At 39.1% G+C, this 16026-nt stretch overlaps 1 protein-coding gene across 2 annotated transcripts in view; it reads left to right on the top strand.

The window, feature by feature from the left end:
• Positions 1 to 8162: 8162 nt before the first annotated feature.
• Positions 8163 to 16026, top strand: part of grin2aa (glutamate receptor, ionotropic, N-methyl D-aspartate 2A, a) — a 111026-nt gene continuing 103162 nt past the window's right edge. The window contains exons 1-3 of one of the 2 annotated variants that reach the window (XM_088612473.1): positions 8163 to 8798; positions 9522 to 9680; positions 12358 to 12765. In XM_088612473.1, coding sequence (XP_088468599.1) covers positions 12361 to 12765 — 405 coding nt within the window. In that variant the 5' untranslated portion in view covers positions 8163 to 8798; positions 9522 to 9680; positions 12358 to 12360. Of the gene's footprint in view, positions 8799 to 9490; positions 9681 to 12357; positions 12766 to 16026 lie in introns of both variants that reach the window. The other variant, XM_088612472.1, reaches the window with a different exon arrangement.

The raw sequence follows: 16026 nt of genomic DNA, 5'->3' as shown, positions 1-16026 counted from the left end.
GCCATCTTGCTAAATACTTAACGGAAAGTTTAATGCAAATGAACGAAGATTCAAATATTGTGCAACCTGTAGCACCTTAGCAGGTAGGAAATTGCGGCTATTTAATGGACAGCAATCGCAGGTACAAGAGAGGTAGTTCATCTTATAATATAAAGCATATAAGAAGCTTTGTTAAAAGAAAGTTAGAGAACAGGAAGCCTTTGGGCCCATCTAGCCTGTTGGGTAGTTTAACAGAAAAAGCTGTCTGGGTAGCTTTTTCCACACACGCATAACTCTTTGAGTGAAGAATCATCGGGTCTGAATGCACTTTTATGTAGTCTCTACTTCCTTCACTGATTCTGAAGAGCTCCACCAGGTTGACACGGCAGCATCAGTTTGAAGTAATATAGTATTGCATTTAGGAAATACTCAGCAATTACCTTTTAAACTATCCCTTTTAAGTAGGGTAAAGGCATTCTTCAGAAAGTGGCTGATCAGTGTTTAGGACTATTTGCATGTGTTCAGAGTTGTATCAAGTTTTCAGAATCGTTCTCCCATGGATATTGACAATTCTGATGCTGATGGCCTTCCCACACTGTTCACTGCATCGAATAAGTTCAGTTTAACACATCCTTGTCACTTTTGACACTTTCATTCTCCCGTCACCCTGAATGTCCCATTTTTCAGAAATCATTTTGTAGAGTCGCTGGACGCGAGCTGCAATGTTCCAAACTGTAGAACCCCGGTAAAAATCCTACCTCCTCAGTCTTTCCCTCTGCACCCAGCGGGTGTCAATCACAGGCCATTTCATCCACAATGAGAAAAGGCACCATGTGACACCTGCTGGCCAGCACGAGGTTTAATATGAAGAAAGAATTTGAACTGCCCCATTTCCAGAGGTGGATGTTTGGGGCTGTGAATCAGAAAGTGGAGGTGCTCATACTGTATAGGAGAGCATTTAGGGTTCTGGAAATCCTTGATTTTCTCCTCCATTGTGAAGCCTGATTTGCTCATGTCCTGTATTTGGAGAGCAGATCAAGATGCCTTCAAGGAGCTCTGTGTTAAAGGGCAGCCAGTATAGATCATCTAGACAGAATTGCAGAGTCCTGATGAACCTTTTTGCAGATGTTTGAGGATGCTACTCTCCACACCTGGGATTCAACTTGGCACGTGCCAGCTGTGTCATTCCTAGAATCCTTGGACTTGGGTTAGGGTTAGGGCTTGGAAACTCCAGAGCAGCTTTTATACACAGCGCAGAGACCAGCTGCTGACTGCCCTCAAGGCAGCTCCAGAGAATTCCCTCTCCCCCTACAAACAGATGCCTCGCTGAACGCTGACAGCTCTGCTGGATCCACACAGCCGGGCTGCAGTGTGCTCAGAGCAGCTCCAGACACTTGCTGCTCTTGTTCTGCAGGAGTGCGCCAGGTGTGCACCACCACCTTCCTAGCCTGCAAGGAGGTTTTGCCTATCGGCAAAATCAAACTGGTCTTCAGATTGGGGCCTCCTGCTACAGAAAGGCTGCCTGACTGCCCCGGGCCTCCCAGAAGGGACCCGAACCCTTGCTTTTTGGAAGAGCCACACACCCCAGTACCCTTCATTGGCAGTGCTGACTGCCAAGTACCTCCATGTGCCAGGTTTCTCAGCCCCAGCGGAGCTGGTGTTGAGAGTTGCTGGCAGAAACTTTAGGCGAGGCAGATGTTCAATGGATTGTCCCACATTTCGAACTCGCACCAAGTGCAACTGTCATTTGCAGTCAAGGCCACACCGAGTAATGCGTGATAACTGGGGAAACTGGGAAAGAGGCGGTCTATAATAACAAAGAACGTATGTGCACGTTGAAATATTTATGTGGCTTGTGATTTGTACGCCATGTCATTGCAAGTCATGTTTTTAGTTATATTAGCGCTATTAGCTACCAGTTCCAACTTTATGAAGTTAAGGAGAGTAAGGTAACGCTAGCTTTACACGTGACGCTCTGATTTTCAAAGGTAGAATTTTGATTCTTCCTGCTCCCCGGTTCATATCCTCCTCACCCTCACTGTGGCTATAGCAGGACCTGGCATTACATTCATGAACTAGTTAGAAACCACTAAATGTACATTTTCTTCCTTTAATTAACCTATTTTCTGCAAATAAGATTTGACGGTGCAATTTTTGAAACCATTGTGTATTGTTGTAGTTGTGCATATAAATTAAATCAAATCTCATTTATACAGTGGACATCAATACATAATAGAGACAGTAATATTTACAGGTCTGCCTGTTATAGGTGCTGACTCTAGTAGCTGTGTATCTTGAAAGAGAAAGGAGATAAACCATTAATAAATGTGTGATCTATAGTTACAGAAGATAAAAGTAATGAAGATTTTAAAAATCTTTTAAAAAACATTTTCTTCCAAAGAATCAGAGATATCCAGTTCTCTGGATGTCAAGATCTATTTCTGGTTTAATTTGTTGTCTAGACACCATTGCCCTCCAGAGAGGTTTCAATTCACTCACCTTTCTGTATGCTGTGATAACATTCTACAGTATCTAATTTTTACAATAGCCTGGATTCCCTCATTATTTCATTGACAATAGTCTGATTATAATGCGTTTATAATTAAGGCTATAAAAATCATCTCTCTTACTGATCCTGAACATCTTTCCATTAAGCATGATTCGAGAGCTTTTTCTTCCTAAATGAATGAATGAATGAATCACAAAAAAGTGACGTCATGTATTCTGCTGAAGTGCTTTGCACAACGAGTGGGGAGTCTGAAATCTCCACATCTTGTATTCAGTACCGGCACCACTACAGTTAATTAGCAAGTAGATTATTTCTTCATGTTCAGCTTTCTTGATTCAGCAGGAGTTGTATTTTCTGGAACTGTCTAAAGACAGGGATGGCACAAAGCCAGCTTTCCTTACTTCTTACCACCAACACTTCTTTCCCAAATGCTTTCTGGCCCTCTGCCTTTTGAAGGAGGTTTCAGATGCTCTGTGTTCTGAGTTCCATCAGCAGAACACCGAGGCAGCACAGTTGGAGGTTCCACTTCAGTATCTCGTTGTAGGTTCATCCCCAAGACACCATTTTGAAGAAAGATTTATACTGTGAATAGCTAAACATGCTGCAAAATACTGTCAGTGCATTGAATCCTTGATTAATTCCAATGCTCTTTGAATAAATATTCAAAATTATTTAAATTTAGATATTTTTTCAGGGCACAGTAATAATAATAGTAATTGCTTACACTTATATAGCACTTTTCTGGACATTCCACTCAAAGCGCTTTACAGGTAATGGGGACTCCCCTCCACCACCAATGTGCAGCCCCCACCTGGATGATGCGACGGCAGCCATAGTGCGCCAGAACGCTCACCACACATCAGCTATCAGTGGGGAGGAGAGCAGAGTAATGTAGCCAATTCATAGATGGGGATTATTAGGAGGCCATGATTGGTAAGGGCCAATGGGAAATTTGGCCAGGATGCCGGGGTTACACCCCTACTCTTTTCGAGAAACGCCCTGGGATTTTTAATGACCACAGAGAGTCAGGACATCAGTTTTACGTCTCATCCGAAGGACGGCACCTGTTTACAGTATAGTGTCCCCGTCACTAAACTGGGGCATTAGGACCCACATGGATTGCAGGGTTAGTGCCCCCTGCTGGCCCCACTAACACCTCTTCCAGCAGCAACCTTAGTTTTTCCCAGGAGGTCTCCCATCCAGGTACTGACCAGGCTCACACCCGCTTAGCTTCAGTGTGTTACCAGTTGTGAGTTGCAGGGTGATATGGCTATAGGGGATATAGGGGCAGTAGGGGCTCCTCATGACTCCATCCACATTATAAAATGTTTCAAGAAAGAACCTTTCCCCAGCTGATAGGCCTTAGTTCACCACTAGGAGAAAATACTATCTGGACCATGTTGGTGGCGCAGATACCTATCAAAATAGAATGTGAGCGAAAATAAATACATAATCATGCAGCCCATACTGTACAGTATGTCAACAATGCTGACACTAAGCGCTATTTTCTGGTTTCAAACATTTAACCATCACTAAAAGTTGACCTGCTTGTGTTTGGCCAGGTATTGAAAACAAGGGCCACCTGACGTCAGTGAAGTTGGTGGTGTATTTGGATATTTTACTTGCATATTAATTAAGCAGTGTGGTAAGGTGGGTGGGGGGGAAGTTACTGAGTCCTGGGTTTGACTGTGGTCATGGGCACTATCTGTGTGGAGTTTGCATGTTGTCTACACCGGTATCCTCTGGGTGCTTAGGTTCACATTTTCCATAGTTTTATTTGATAACATTTAAAAAAAAAGATTTGATTAATTATAACTATCAGGTTTATTTTGTGCATCTATATATGTACTGTTTGTATAGTACGTGACATTTGAGGTGAAATGCATAGTATCCTCCCTTATGCACTGTTCTAACACTTCTAGTGAAAGTGTATACTTGATTGGGTGTGTAATAGGAACATAACACAATTATTTCTATTTGCTGTGCTTTACCAGATTGACTCATATTAGGATAAAGGCAATGACATATGGATATATATATATATGAAATCAGTCAACACATATGACTAATGAACCCTGAAAATGATCAAATTAAAATCAGAGTTTGAAAAATATTTAATATTTTGGTAGTTTTCTGAGAATTGTCTGCAAATTTGTTCTAAACATTGTCAGATTTCTAAATGTTTTTCCCCTCTGTTGTACTGACATTTCTAAAAATTTAGAAGCTCAGTATAGTACTATTTAAAAAAGAGAATCGATGTAGCCAATTGCCTACTTCATCTGTTTTTTATCAGTTTTGAAATTGAGCGACAGGTTTTTAATATGATTGAGATGGTCAATCATACAGTGTAACAAGCCTTATTCGCAATGAAAAAGTATGCAATGTCAGACCAATAAAATCTGTAATGCTTCCTCAACACCTTTCTTCAAGGATATAGCCTCATTTGAAACTAAAGATCTGAATAGATGAATATTGAGACAGAAACAATAATCAATGAGCGTGTATAGCTTTTTAGGTTAGAATCAGGTTCTAACTTATCAGGTTATGAATTAGGATGTGAATCCAGTTAGAATCAAATCCTTTAACTGATTTGCAGGCGTACTTTAGAGAGATTCTGAAAAAATAGAAAATTTGAGAATTAGAAAAGTGAGGTTAAAGTTTGTAGTTCAAACAGTGCTGCAGTTAGTCTTTCCTTAATGTTTGTGAGAGAGTACAAAAACATTCAAATTACATTAATAATATTGACAATGAAACTGGTTACTTAACATTGATTTGGAGGTCTTAATTAGATCAACTTAGATTGGTGATAACATTCATATCCACATCAATATAAGATCTGAGCAATAATGCATAATGATAATGTTAGACTCATCGTAAGACTGTGCAATCAATTCACCCATAGGCTATGGCCATCTGTTAATTATTTATTTGTTCTTATCATGCAACACCCAAACAATCAAAAATACACGTCTCTGCCACAGTCCAATGGATTAGACAACACAAAACAGAAGAATAATGTAGATTTATGCACAGCTGTGCATAAATTAAATTAAAAAAATAAATGTTAGGATTTATTATGTGGTGTGCATTTTTTTCTGATTAAAAATCTAGCTGAGATACTAATTTCTTTTGCCAGCTCTGATTTCATTTACTGCTGCTATTAAAGTTTAACAACCAGAAACGTCTTTGATAGACTTTTGTGATATTAAACCACAATTTCCAAAGAAATTACTTGCTGAAAACACCATCCATTACAGGATTATTGCCAGTTTCCCCCAGAACAAAATAAGACATTATCTTCTCAACCAGTCCCTTGACAGCCCTCTTCTTTCTAGAGCCAACATAACATTTATTGTTATGGAAAACCATTTCCATCGCTTCTCAAAAAAGAATGTGTTGTGTGAAATCCGAAAATCATTTCCTAAACTTGTCTGACAATTAGTAAGAGCTATTTCAGTTAGTCCTTCCATTGGAAAGATAAAGACACCATCAAGATACACTACAATACAGATATTTTTAAGAGATTCCTCCTCAGGAATCTGAACAGAGGGTTAGAATGTGGTAGTGCTTCGTATTTAGTTAAAAGAAGAGAAAAAACGTGTCTGTGTTTGTGTGGGTTGGTGTGGGAAGTGGGAGGTGTAGGACACATTTAAATAAGAAGAAAGTTTCAGAAGGGTTATCTTTTTATATGGTAAATAACATTTTGTAACTGAAAGTGAACATCATGGGCCTGTGCCTGATCGTGCCTGTAAGCAAACTGTTGTTAACAGAGGAATTTGAAATGGCTTAGGGATCAAAAATATCAGGGAAAGTGCTTGGTGTCAGTAAGCAAAAAAACTGTTGAAAGGTAAGCACTCAAATATTGCATTGAAGTAGTCCTGGCAATTTAACCCAATATGACTGGACACCTGGATCCCAGATTATGTCAAAGCTTCTTGGCATAAGATTAATTTAGAATGTATAGCGAATACAATCATTGGATGAATGTACCATTCCCAATAATACCAAACGCTTGATAACTACACAGAGAGGACTTGCATTGAAAAGTCCAGGTGGATGCTGCACATTGCTGGTGGTGGAGGGGAGTCCCCATTACCTGTAAAGCGCTTTGAGTGGAGTGTCCAGAAAAGCGCTATATAAGTGTAAACAATTATTATAATTATTAATTAATTATTTGACTACTGTAACCTTTACCTTTTACTCTAACCTGTGCATGGAGTGGTGGTGCTGAACGGACAGCGACATGCGAACTCTCCAGTTGCTGTATGAAACATCTTTGCTTGCCCGTCTTTTCAGGTCCCATGGACCTTGTGATTTTCGGGTATACTTACCATTGCTCAGCTATTAAACCTCTTTATTGATTTACTGAACTCTCTGCCGAACTTGCTTAGCTTTTTTATTACGGTTTTAGGTCCCTAAAAAGAAGTATACAGTACATCAAAACAAAATCAATGTACAGCTAATAAAACAGTTCCAGCAATGTGAACGATAAAATGTCTAGTACATTTTTCATTCGTGCTATACATGAGGAAAACTATCACGGTCAAGTTGAGCTTCATAAAACACATTTAGACGTGCATGTACATTGACATATTTAACATCTTACTTTTAAAGTTGTTTATGCACTCTGTGCTGTTTTATCCTTTAGATTAACTTTATAACTAAATGGAAAAGGAATAAGATTCTTTCTCATGAAGGACAGAACAGCAGAACAGCAAACCCCGTGCTGTCGTTTTCCTGCACGACTTTTTTTGTGTCTGAACTAGTGTGCCAAATTAGCTAATTTTCAATCGCACGACCATCTGTGGCACCAGCAATCTTGAGTTTACAACAGGCGTGTGTACTCAGTTAATATTACAGCTTTTGAAGGAGCCTGTTTTTGATCACCCGTTGTGTACGTAGTATACTGTAACTATAGGCTGTGGTCTTAAAATACCTTTCTGTACTGTTTCAAAGATAGAAGCTCGTCTTACTGCATTCATTGCGCATCACAAGTAGCCTAAAGGCTTTCTTTCAATTGTAAAATTGAAACAGATCCTTATCTCTACCTTTTAGAGAAACCATGAGTACAGAGTTAAAATCCGTTTCTTTGCGTTTCCCAGTTAATTGTTAAAAAACACAGTGCTGGGGTTCCCCGGTGAGACTTGACAGTTGTTGTGTGCAATGAAATCAAGACTGTATTAATTCAAGGTGAAGGAAAGGAACACGTTTTTTAACGATTAAACCAACAATAATAGCCTTCTTGTAACAGACGCGAATAATGTTGTAATATAAAGTCAACCATTTTCAGACCGGATTAGCGAAACCTACTTCAAGATACTAGCTACTGTATAAACAATTCTGCTACAGTATGTGCGTTGACGTTGCTGCGTTTTCAGGAAGCTCGGTATTTTTCTTTATGGTATAAAAGCCCTTTTGATATACATTAACTCCAAAGCCGAAGCTACAATCAAGCACTCGCCGTGAGCATGGAACAAATAATTCATACCATAAAACCCGCGTCGCCAAGGAGAAACTGAAATCCTAGCTCAAACGATTTAGATTACTGACTGAAAAAAAAACGAGAAAAATGTCTACAGCACCTATTCATAATTGCTCTATATACGCACACTGAATCGGGTAAATTTTATCAACCGTTTGATTTTTGAAAACATGCAGTATTGAAAGGATTCACTATGTAAACGTTATTTTTGCATTTAACTCACAATTGTTAATTAAGCTTCCCCTTTAGAGGGAAAGGAAGAATACCGACTCAATCAACGTATACCAGATTCTCCAGTTAATTTCACTAATTGCTTTTAATTGCGCACGCTATTGCACCTGCACGGGGCTTTAATTAAGTTTTCTTGATCAAACCGAAGTTGACTGCATTGCTTTACTCCTCACAAGAGGTGCCCTGCTCTACAACAGACTGTAATACTCCTGTTCACCTTAAGGATGTGTTATTGACTGAAGCATTCAGTTCGCAAGAAGCTGCGAGGAATGCAGAGTAGAGAGAGGGGAGATACGCGGGAGCTGTCCACTAGTCCTGCTGCAGAATTTCATATTTTAAACATCTAGAGGATTCACTAACGATCCGATTGTAAAGCCTTTGTCAGTGGGGGAACGCGGTGATGCACATGCGAGGGATGGTCGTGCAAAAGCTAAAACGATGAAGACTGGTGGATTTATATGATAGTGTTTTGGGAGAGAAGTTGCCAGTATTCTTCGGTGGAAATAATTCCTATCTGCCACAGGATTGCTTAATGGAAGACTCGGTTGCAATGTCATCTCATATTACTATCTCGGAGCTATGTGGAAAAAAGATGCTGTAAGTATGTCAGTTTTCAATTTTACCTGTTTTCCTGTAACCAGTAGGTCCTGTTATTAATGCGCATTTTGTCAGCAAAGTATTGTCCAGCATAAAGATTTCCATGTCTTAAACTGTATTTTATAAACACGATGATACACTTGAACATTTTGTTTTCTCTAATCTGTGTATTGTTTTTACACAAAAGCACTCAAGTATCAATTTGTTCGTGTAGTGCAGCCTGTTTTTACCATTTAGTACCGTGGGAAGACACCGAATGCGTTTTTCCCCCTAAATATTCCCTAAAAACGGAAGCATTTGTTTGCGACTTTTACTGTAGGTTGATAATTTCGTATACCATTGGGGGGGTGTAATCCAAATCGCTGCTTGTGAAAAGGAAATCGAGTACATCCGATTTGTTCCCCCCTCCAAAATAGCACCGTCTTTTACCTGCAAGAAAACTCGTGTCCTCGTCATGTGAGTAGCAGACCTCTGTAGTCATTCACTCTGCCTTGCGAGTCGCCTGTTTTAGCGATTGCAGTAAACGGTCACACCAGATATACAGGAATACGCCGAATAAAACTAACGTGGGTCACACCAATTATTGTAACGACCAGGAGAAACAATTAACATTATGGGTTAAATTATAAATAACAGGCAGAATTTGGGGAACCTGATTCACTGCGGCTTTAATTTTTGTTTCTCCTTTGTAGATCAACTTTGCATACTTTCCTACTTGGTTAGGTGCTGGCGCGGTGAGGAGTGATTGGAAATGTCCGCCAGAATCGAGTTTTTTTGCCTTGAGAGTTATATGGAGGGAACTCTTACCTCTTGCTGCCAGGATTCGCGTCATGCCAAACCTTCTGACACGCAAATCTGCAACTACGTTTTGTGACATTGAAGGTATGTCTTGGGGGGGAATAAAAGTCTATTGATGCCAGGCTGTAGAGAGCTGAAAATATTGGCGAAACCGCTAAGTGGCGCTCTTGTATAATGATTACTGTCACAAAGTTAATGAGGAGTCGAAAATAAATCCTGTTTAGAACGTATTCGCGTTGTGGCATGCAGCTTTAAAATTGATTTCTTCTTAATATAACAAAGGTCTGATAAATTTAGTTTTTTTTTTTCATAAAGACGCCAATTCAGCCTTCTAGTTACTGACTAAGCGCAAAGATTTTTGGTATAAAAAAAAACAAGTTAACCTTACATGCTACATCTGAAAAACAAAACTGAAGGTTTTCCCAAAATCTACTGTATAGCTGGAGTTTGACTCCTTGTATTGGAGTGTAGTAAGTGTGCAGTAGGTCTCTGTGAATGCTTTAATTTGAACATCATAGCGATTGAAATTCGGAAACAACAAAACAATGGATGTTGAAGTATACACCGAGATTTAAAAATTTTCCGCTTCATGCAAAAATATAACGGACAAACTGCATTTAGTATAATACACCGTTCAAAAACGGCTCGACGCTGTTGTATAATTACAATACACCATTGCCCACAGTTTAATAATTTACAATAATCCATCCATTCTTTGGAAACAAACCAAGGTTTAAAATATACTATATTATTAAAGGTACAGTAATTACGATTGTAAAATTAGTCTAACCATTGTTAAACATGCACATTTGCAAACGGATGTTAAGTTTTTTTTTGTGAAACAGCTGAGATTAACCTGGGAATGACCTCCACATGGAAAATGTTTTTAAGAGCTATTTTTCCCCCCTTAATATCAAAATCTAGATATTGAAATTATATTATATGCAAATGATTGAAAATGATCTCGGCATAGTCTTTTCGAAAAGACACAATGAGCAGCAGTAATCCAACGAGAGCCATCAACATAAAAATGCTTAGCGTTTGGAATTTTTGGAAACACTTTTTGAACTTGGTACAAAACATTTTAAAATAAGTAAAAATGACAGATAGATACAGCATTAAGGAATTTTACATTACCGAAGACCGTGTGTGATACAGGACACGTTTTATTAAATGACCCTGCACACTGGTTGAAATTCATTAGAGAACTCTTTAAAGCCTGAGAGAAAATGAGGTGCTAATACTTCACGTTTTTGTTTCTGGAGAGCACGTGATTGAAAAAGATAACCCAGCACACAAAATCCCTTTTGCAATAAGGTCTACTGACCGATTTTCACAATGGCAACGATGCCATGTTTTATGTATTCTAAGAAACAGTTAGGACAGTGGTGCCTGCTATTTTCTTTGACGCTGACACATAACCCAGTTTTATTAGACATACGTTATGCTGTCGTTTAGACTTTTAAAATACAACTTTACATACTGTATGTACAGTATTAGGGTCCCCCTCCCCACACACAATAATTTTCTTGTATATTTGCTCTGGAAAGAATTGTGTTTTTTCCCTTTTGGATTGCACAATGACATCTTTTCTCTTCACAACCATGCACAGATTTCCCAGCCCAAACTTTTGCACGTAACTAGAACAACTCAAAACACTTGTGCATGTACTGTATATAGAATAGAAACAGTCTGTCTTGCCTCTCTGTTTCCTGACCTTACATGTGTTTTTATGTCATTAATTAGTATACTGTTAGGAAAATAAGGTACTTATTTCAAACTGCAGTAGTTTGAGTGATGGTAATTATAGGTCAGTAGTTAGAATAAATTATAGCTCTTGAGAACACATCATTTGATAATGTGCTCCAGGAACTACATGTATGTTTTCAGAATACAGCTCTCAATGATGCTCTGATGCTGTTTGGTCCAGCTTCATCTTTTCCAGTTAGGGTTGCCTTGATGAGATGTCATTCTGCTGAAACGTTTGGTAATTGTTCTTAGCAGCATGTTGTTATCTCCAGCAGAATATCTGGTACTTTGAAAGCCTTTAGAGATGCACGTCTGCGTCCCTGCTGTGGTGCTCGATAATCCTAATGCCTTGATTATTCTGTTGGAGGTAAAATACAAAGTATTAGTTTTGAAGTTGTGAATGCAACGGCTAATTGTGGCAAATCACACAAAATCAGACAAAACCGAGTCCACAGAGTAGATCCTAACATTGACAAAAAGCAACACTTCTATTCTTCTCCAGTTGCAAATTATTAATCCAATCTGATCGTTTTGTGTGTGGGAGCTCTCTGCCTTTCACCCAAGGAGACTCGACTCTTGAATAATGAGCTTCCACAGCCATTGGTTAACCTTTGCTTTGGCTTAGACCATAGTCGCTAGTAGTTTCTTTCAACGTGTAAGGAACGTTGTGAAATCCTAGAGACGGTACTTGCATCAGTAAAACACCACCACATTAGTTCAGCCTGTCCGTCCATTTTAACAGAGTATTAAAAAAGAATGAAGAACAGAAATGAACAAGCGCAGATGTACACTGATCTCCCCAGAGCTGTTAGTGTGCTTCTTCAACATTGCTAGCTGGTGCAGCATTACTGCATTAAATCTCAAGGAAGAGGAGTGTGGACTTGTCCAGTATTGCACTGATTATACCCACCCTTTCATATAAAAGTGTACTCTAATTTGTCAAAATGCATGTTTAGTGTGCTGTCTTGCCCCATAGTAAAAGATGTGCCTCTCTGTGCTGTCGTGTCTGTAGGGAATGAAGATGACCAATATGGGAAACATGGGGTGGCTTCTCCTGACACTGCCTGCACTTCTGTGTCACTCTGGTTCTGTGTGGGGAGCAGAGAAAGTCCCCATCCTGAACATCGCTGTCATCCTGGGGCAGACCCGTTACGTCTCTGACAGAGATATTCGGGCTCTCTGGAGCAAAGATGATCCCATTGATGTGAATGTGGTGACCCTTCTGGTGAACGAGACGGACCCGAAAAGTATTATTACCCACGTGTGCGACCTGATGTCCGGGACCAAGATTCATGGGGTGGTATTTGGAGACGGCACGGATCAAGAAGCGATTGCCCAGATTTTGGATTTTATTTCATCCCAGACTTTCATTCCCATCTTCGGAATCCATGGAGGATCCTCCATGATTATGGCGGACAAGGTAAGGCTGCAAAAAAATAAAAATGCTCCTCACAGCAGTGCACTGTAAGGGTTCTTACTGAAACTCTGCTCAGGTAAGAAATGCGTTTTGAAACCTACAAACAATACAGTAGGCTTTTACAATCCCCCGTTCAACAAATCTGTCACAGGCATAAACTTAAGTGTTTTTTATCTGGTAGCCATAAAATTGAAGGGCAAACAGCCAATATCATTAATCAAAGGAAAAAAAAAATCTCTGGGATTTCACAGCAGTTTTCAGTATAAGGTGAATAAAAGCTCAAGAAAACTCAATTTCAAAGGATGATGGATGATTATCTTGGTTTTAGGCCACCTAAAATTGGTAATGTGCTTCAGTTTCACCTTGTTGACTAAGCTGAATTACAACTGATAAAGACAGCTGCCTTTTCGGTCATTATTTTTTAGGTTCTGGGTTATTCTGATATTAAGAGTATAAGAATTCCTTGCTCATAGCTCAGGTGGCTATCAGAAGTGATAAATGTATAACACATGTTTTGGTTGGATAAGACTTTTAAGGGAGAGACACAAAACTGATGCAGTCCACTACAGTACATAACCTTTTGAAAAGATATGCCTGCACTTCAGGTGTCAAATTAACTCTCACTGAGAGAAAACCAATTATTTGCCAATTAATGCATTAAATGCATTTATTTAATTTATTGATTACTGCATGAAATGCCGGCAAGTGCAATGTGAAGCACTGAAATCAAATAATGTTATTGGGAATCTGTCAGTGAAGGAACCCTGGCCTTTGGAAACGAATTGCATGACAATGTTGGTTGGTTTGCCTGTAAAGGGTATCACAGAGCACCAGTGTAGCTGAACAGCGAAACAGTCTTGTCATGCCATTCTAAACTAGCTCCTGCTGTATGCATTTACTCTTCGATCAGTGCCTTTTGTTTCAGAGTAAGGCCGGACAAACTGGATTCATTTGTCTCTTTAGCTGAACCGTCTCTGAGGCAAATCTGGAACGTTTTTCAGATCGAATTATGTGCCCTCCACTACCAGTTTGCCAAATTTCATTGTTTACAAATGGACACCTCTGCTTTAAGCTTCACTCCGTTGTCTAAGTTCCAAGTCAGCAAACTGCCTCCTGGGAGGAACAGTGCACTGCTGAGTTGTCTGGACTCCAAACTCAAGGTGTTAAGTATGGATTCTCACTTTAAAAGAAAGTAGCTCATGCCACTAAATTGTCCTTCCAGGTGCATTCTTCTGTATACCCAGATGAAGCCTTTAAAAATGGCTATGGAGGTTCAAGATGTTTTGCATTTTTTCCCCAACTAATATTATTAAGTTATCTAAGCTGGTTGAAAAATCTGAGAAAATCACAACTTTCATGACCATTTACACTGTCGGCATTGTTCAACAGAGGCTTAATTTACATCTGCACCTGTGCTTAGTTGTATATATGTTATATTGCATTTCTATATATGAGGAATGTTAAGTATATGACATAGCTTATTTAGTCACTGTATAGATGTGCAACGTCCTAATAAGGTGATAATTTAAAGGAAATTTAATATTTACTGATGACTTTTTACGTTCAGAAGCTGAATGGTTTACAGTGACCACACTTTCTTTTCCTATAACAGCAAAAAAGAGAGGTATAGAGATTTATATTGGAAATGCACAAAGACTCCAATAAATAAGATGTCTTATTTGTCTTGTTCAGAAGGTAATTTCTGACACTGCTTGACCTGCAAGTTGCTGGAGTCTTTGCTGATAATGCTTTAGATGCAAATCAGTTGCCAGTTTTCATCTGTTACTGTTCTTTGGGTATTAGGATTCTACCATTTTTGATGTGTCATTATGATAAATGAGTCTCGGTGTGCTCCTTATTCTGCAGAAAGATTATATATATATATCCATAAAAACATCACTACTATTGCCCTGGAAATAATATCAAAACAATATGTAACAGAAGAGGGATTTGTTATTGCAGTGATGGAAAAAATACTTTCCATAGGCATTTATATTTTAATTTTTTTAATGAATTTTATTGGAATCCTCACACTAAAATTAGAAGGTCAAGCAGTGTACAGTAAGGATCACCAACAGCATTTTTTACTGCTTCGTGAAAAGGTTTGGCATTTTAAATGTCCTGTATTATAAAACAGCGTGGGTGTCGTGCAGATCTGACTCACTCATTGTTAACTCTTAGCCATTATTTAGGAGTAGCTTCAGCTTAGCCATGCAGTTAACAAATCTTCATTGTACCATTCAAAACAGTGAAGTGTTGAAGTGCTGCTCTATTTAGAAAGTGAAGCAAAGACATTTGCTTAGATCAATGGGCAGAAGGGTTCCTGAAGACATTTTTTCGTAACTTACTGCAGCATTTATATTTTGTCTTTTGTAAATGCACCTTTGTATGCTGTTTTTCTTTCATTGCAAAGTTAATGAACAAAAAAGATAAGCACTCAAGAATATGTGCAGATGAGTGAAGTCCATATAGCCAATCTTATTACTGGGTTCCTAGAACCTAATTATTCAAGAGTCTTATCCAGCCATTTTGTGAACTGTCATGTGGCTGGGTAGCTTTTCCCCTCACAGCCCACACTCTTTTAAAGTTATGGTTCCTGGTAATGTTTTGGATGTACAAGATGGCCCTGATCCATTTCCAGCAGTACAGCTGAGGTCAGGCTGGTACAACACAAGGCTTCTGCATTCGCAGTTCTGAATTTTGTTTTGGAACAGTTGAATTCCCAGGCATTCTCAGCTGCCTTGTCTCTGTTTATATCCTAGCTAATATTAGAAAAAGCTGAATGATTCAGTGACGGGGTGAATTGAAACAGAGGATAAGTGACATTTAACACTTGTATAACCTGTATAACAAAACACTCTTCAGTCACATGTTGGCCCCCTGTATTGCTGAATCATTCCTTCTCTATAGCCTTTTCATCAGACTCCTGTCTCTGTTGCACACTGCATTGATTTCCTAGTGCGTTTAAGCATCTGTTTACTGGAAAGAGTTTTATTGAGCCTCCCTGAGATTGTTTTAGATGCACCTGATAGCAGCCTCTAATCAACTCTGAGCTGAATGGATAGAGATTCGGGAGGAGTGAGAGATGGGTTATATTCTTTGACAGAGGCTCAGGCAGTATGAAATGACTGATGGAGAGAAATTACTAGTGCTCCCATGGGGAGGCTAAGTAGTGGGATTAGATTGAGGTCCAGTTAAAGCTGGTGGCTCAAACATGTATCAGGAGCAATGAAAATTATGAATGGAATCTCATCTCAAAATAAG

The sequence above is a fragment of the Lepisosteus platostomus genome, chromosome 19 (assembly GCF_059453375.1).
Source record: "Lepisosteus platostomus isolate fLepPlt1 chromosome 19, fLepPlt1.hap1, whole genome shotgun sequence".
Lineage (NCBI taxonomy): Eukaryota > Metazoa > Chordata > Actinopteri > Semionotiformes > Lepisosteidae > Lepisosteus > Lepisosteus platostomus.
The sequence above is the reverse complement of the archived record's forward strand: the minus strand, read 5'-3'. Positions and strand labels throughout refer to the sequence as shown.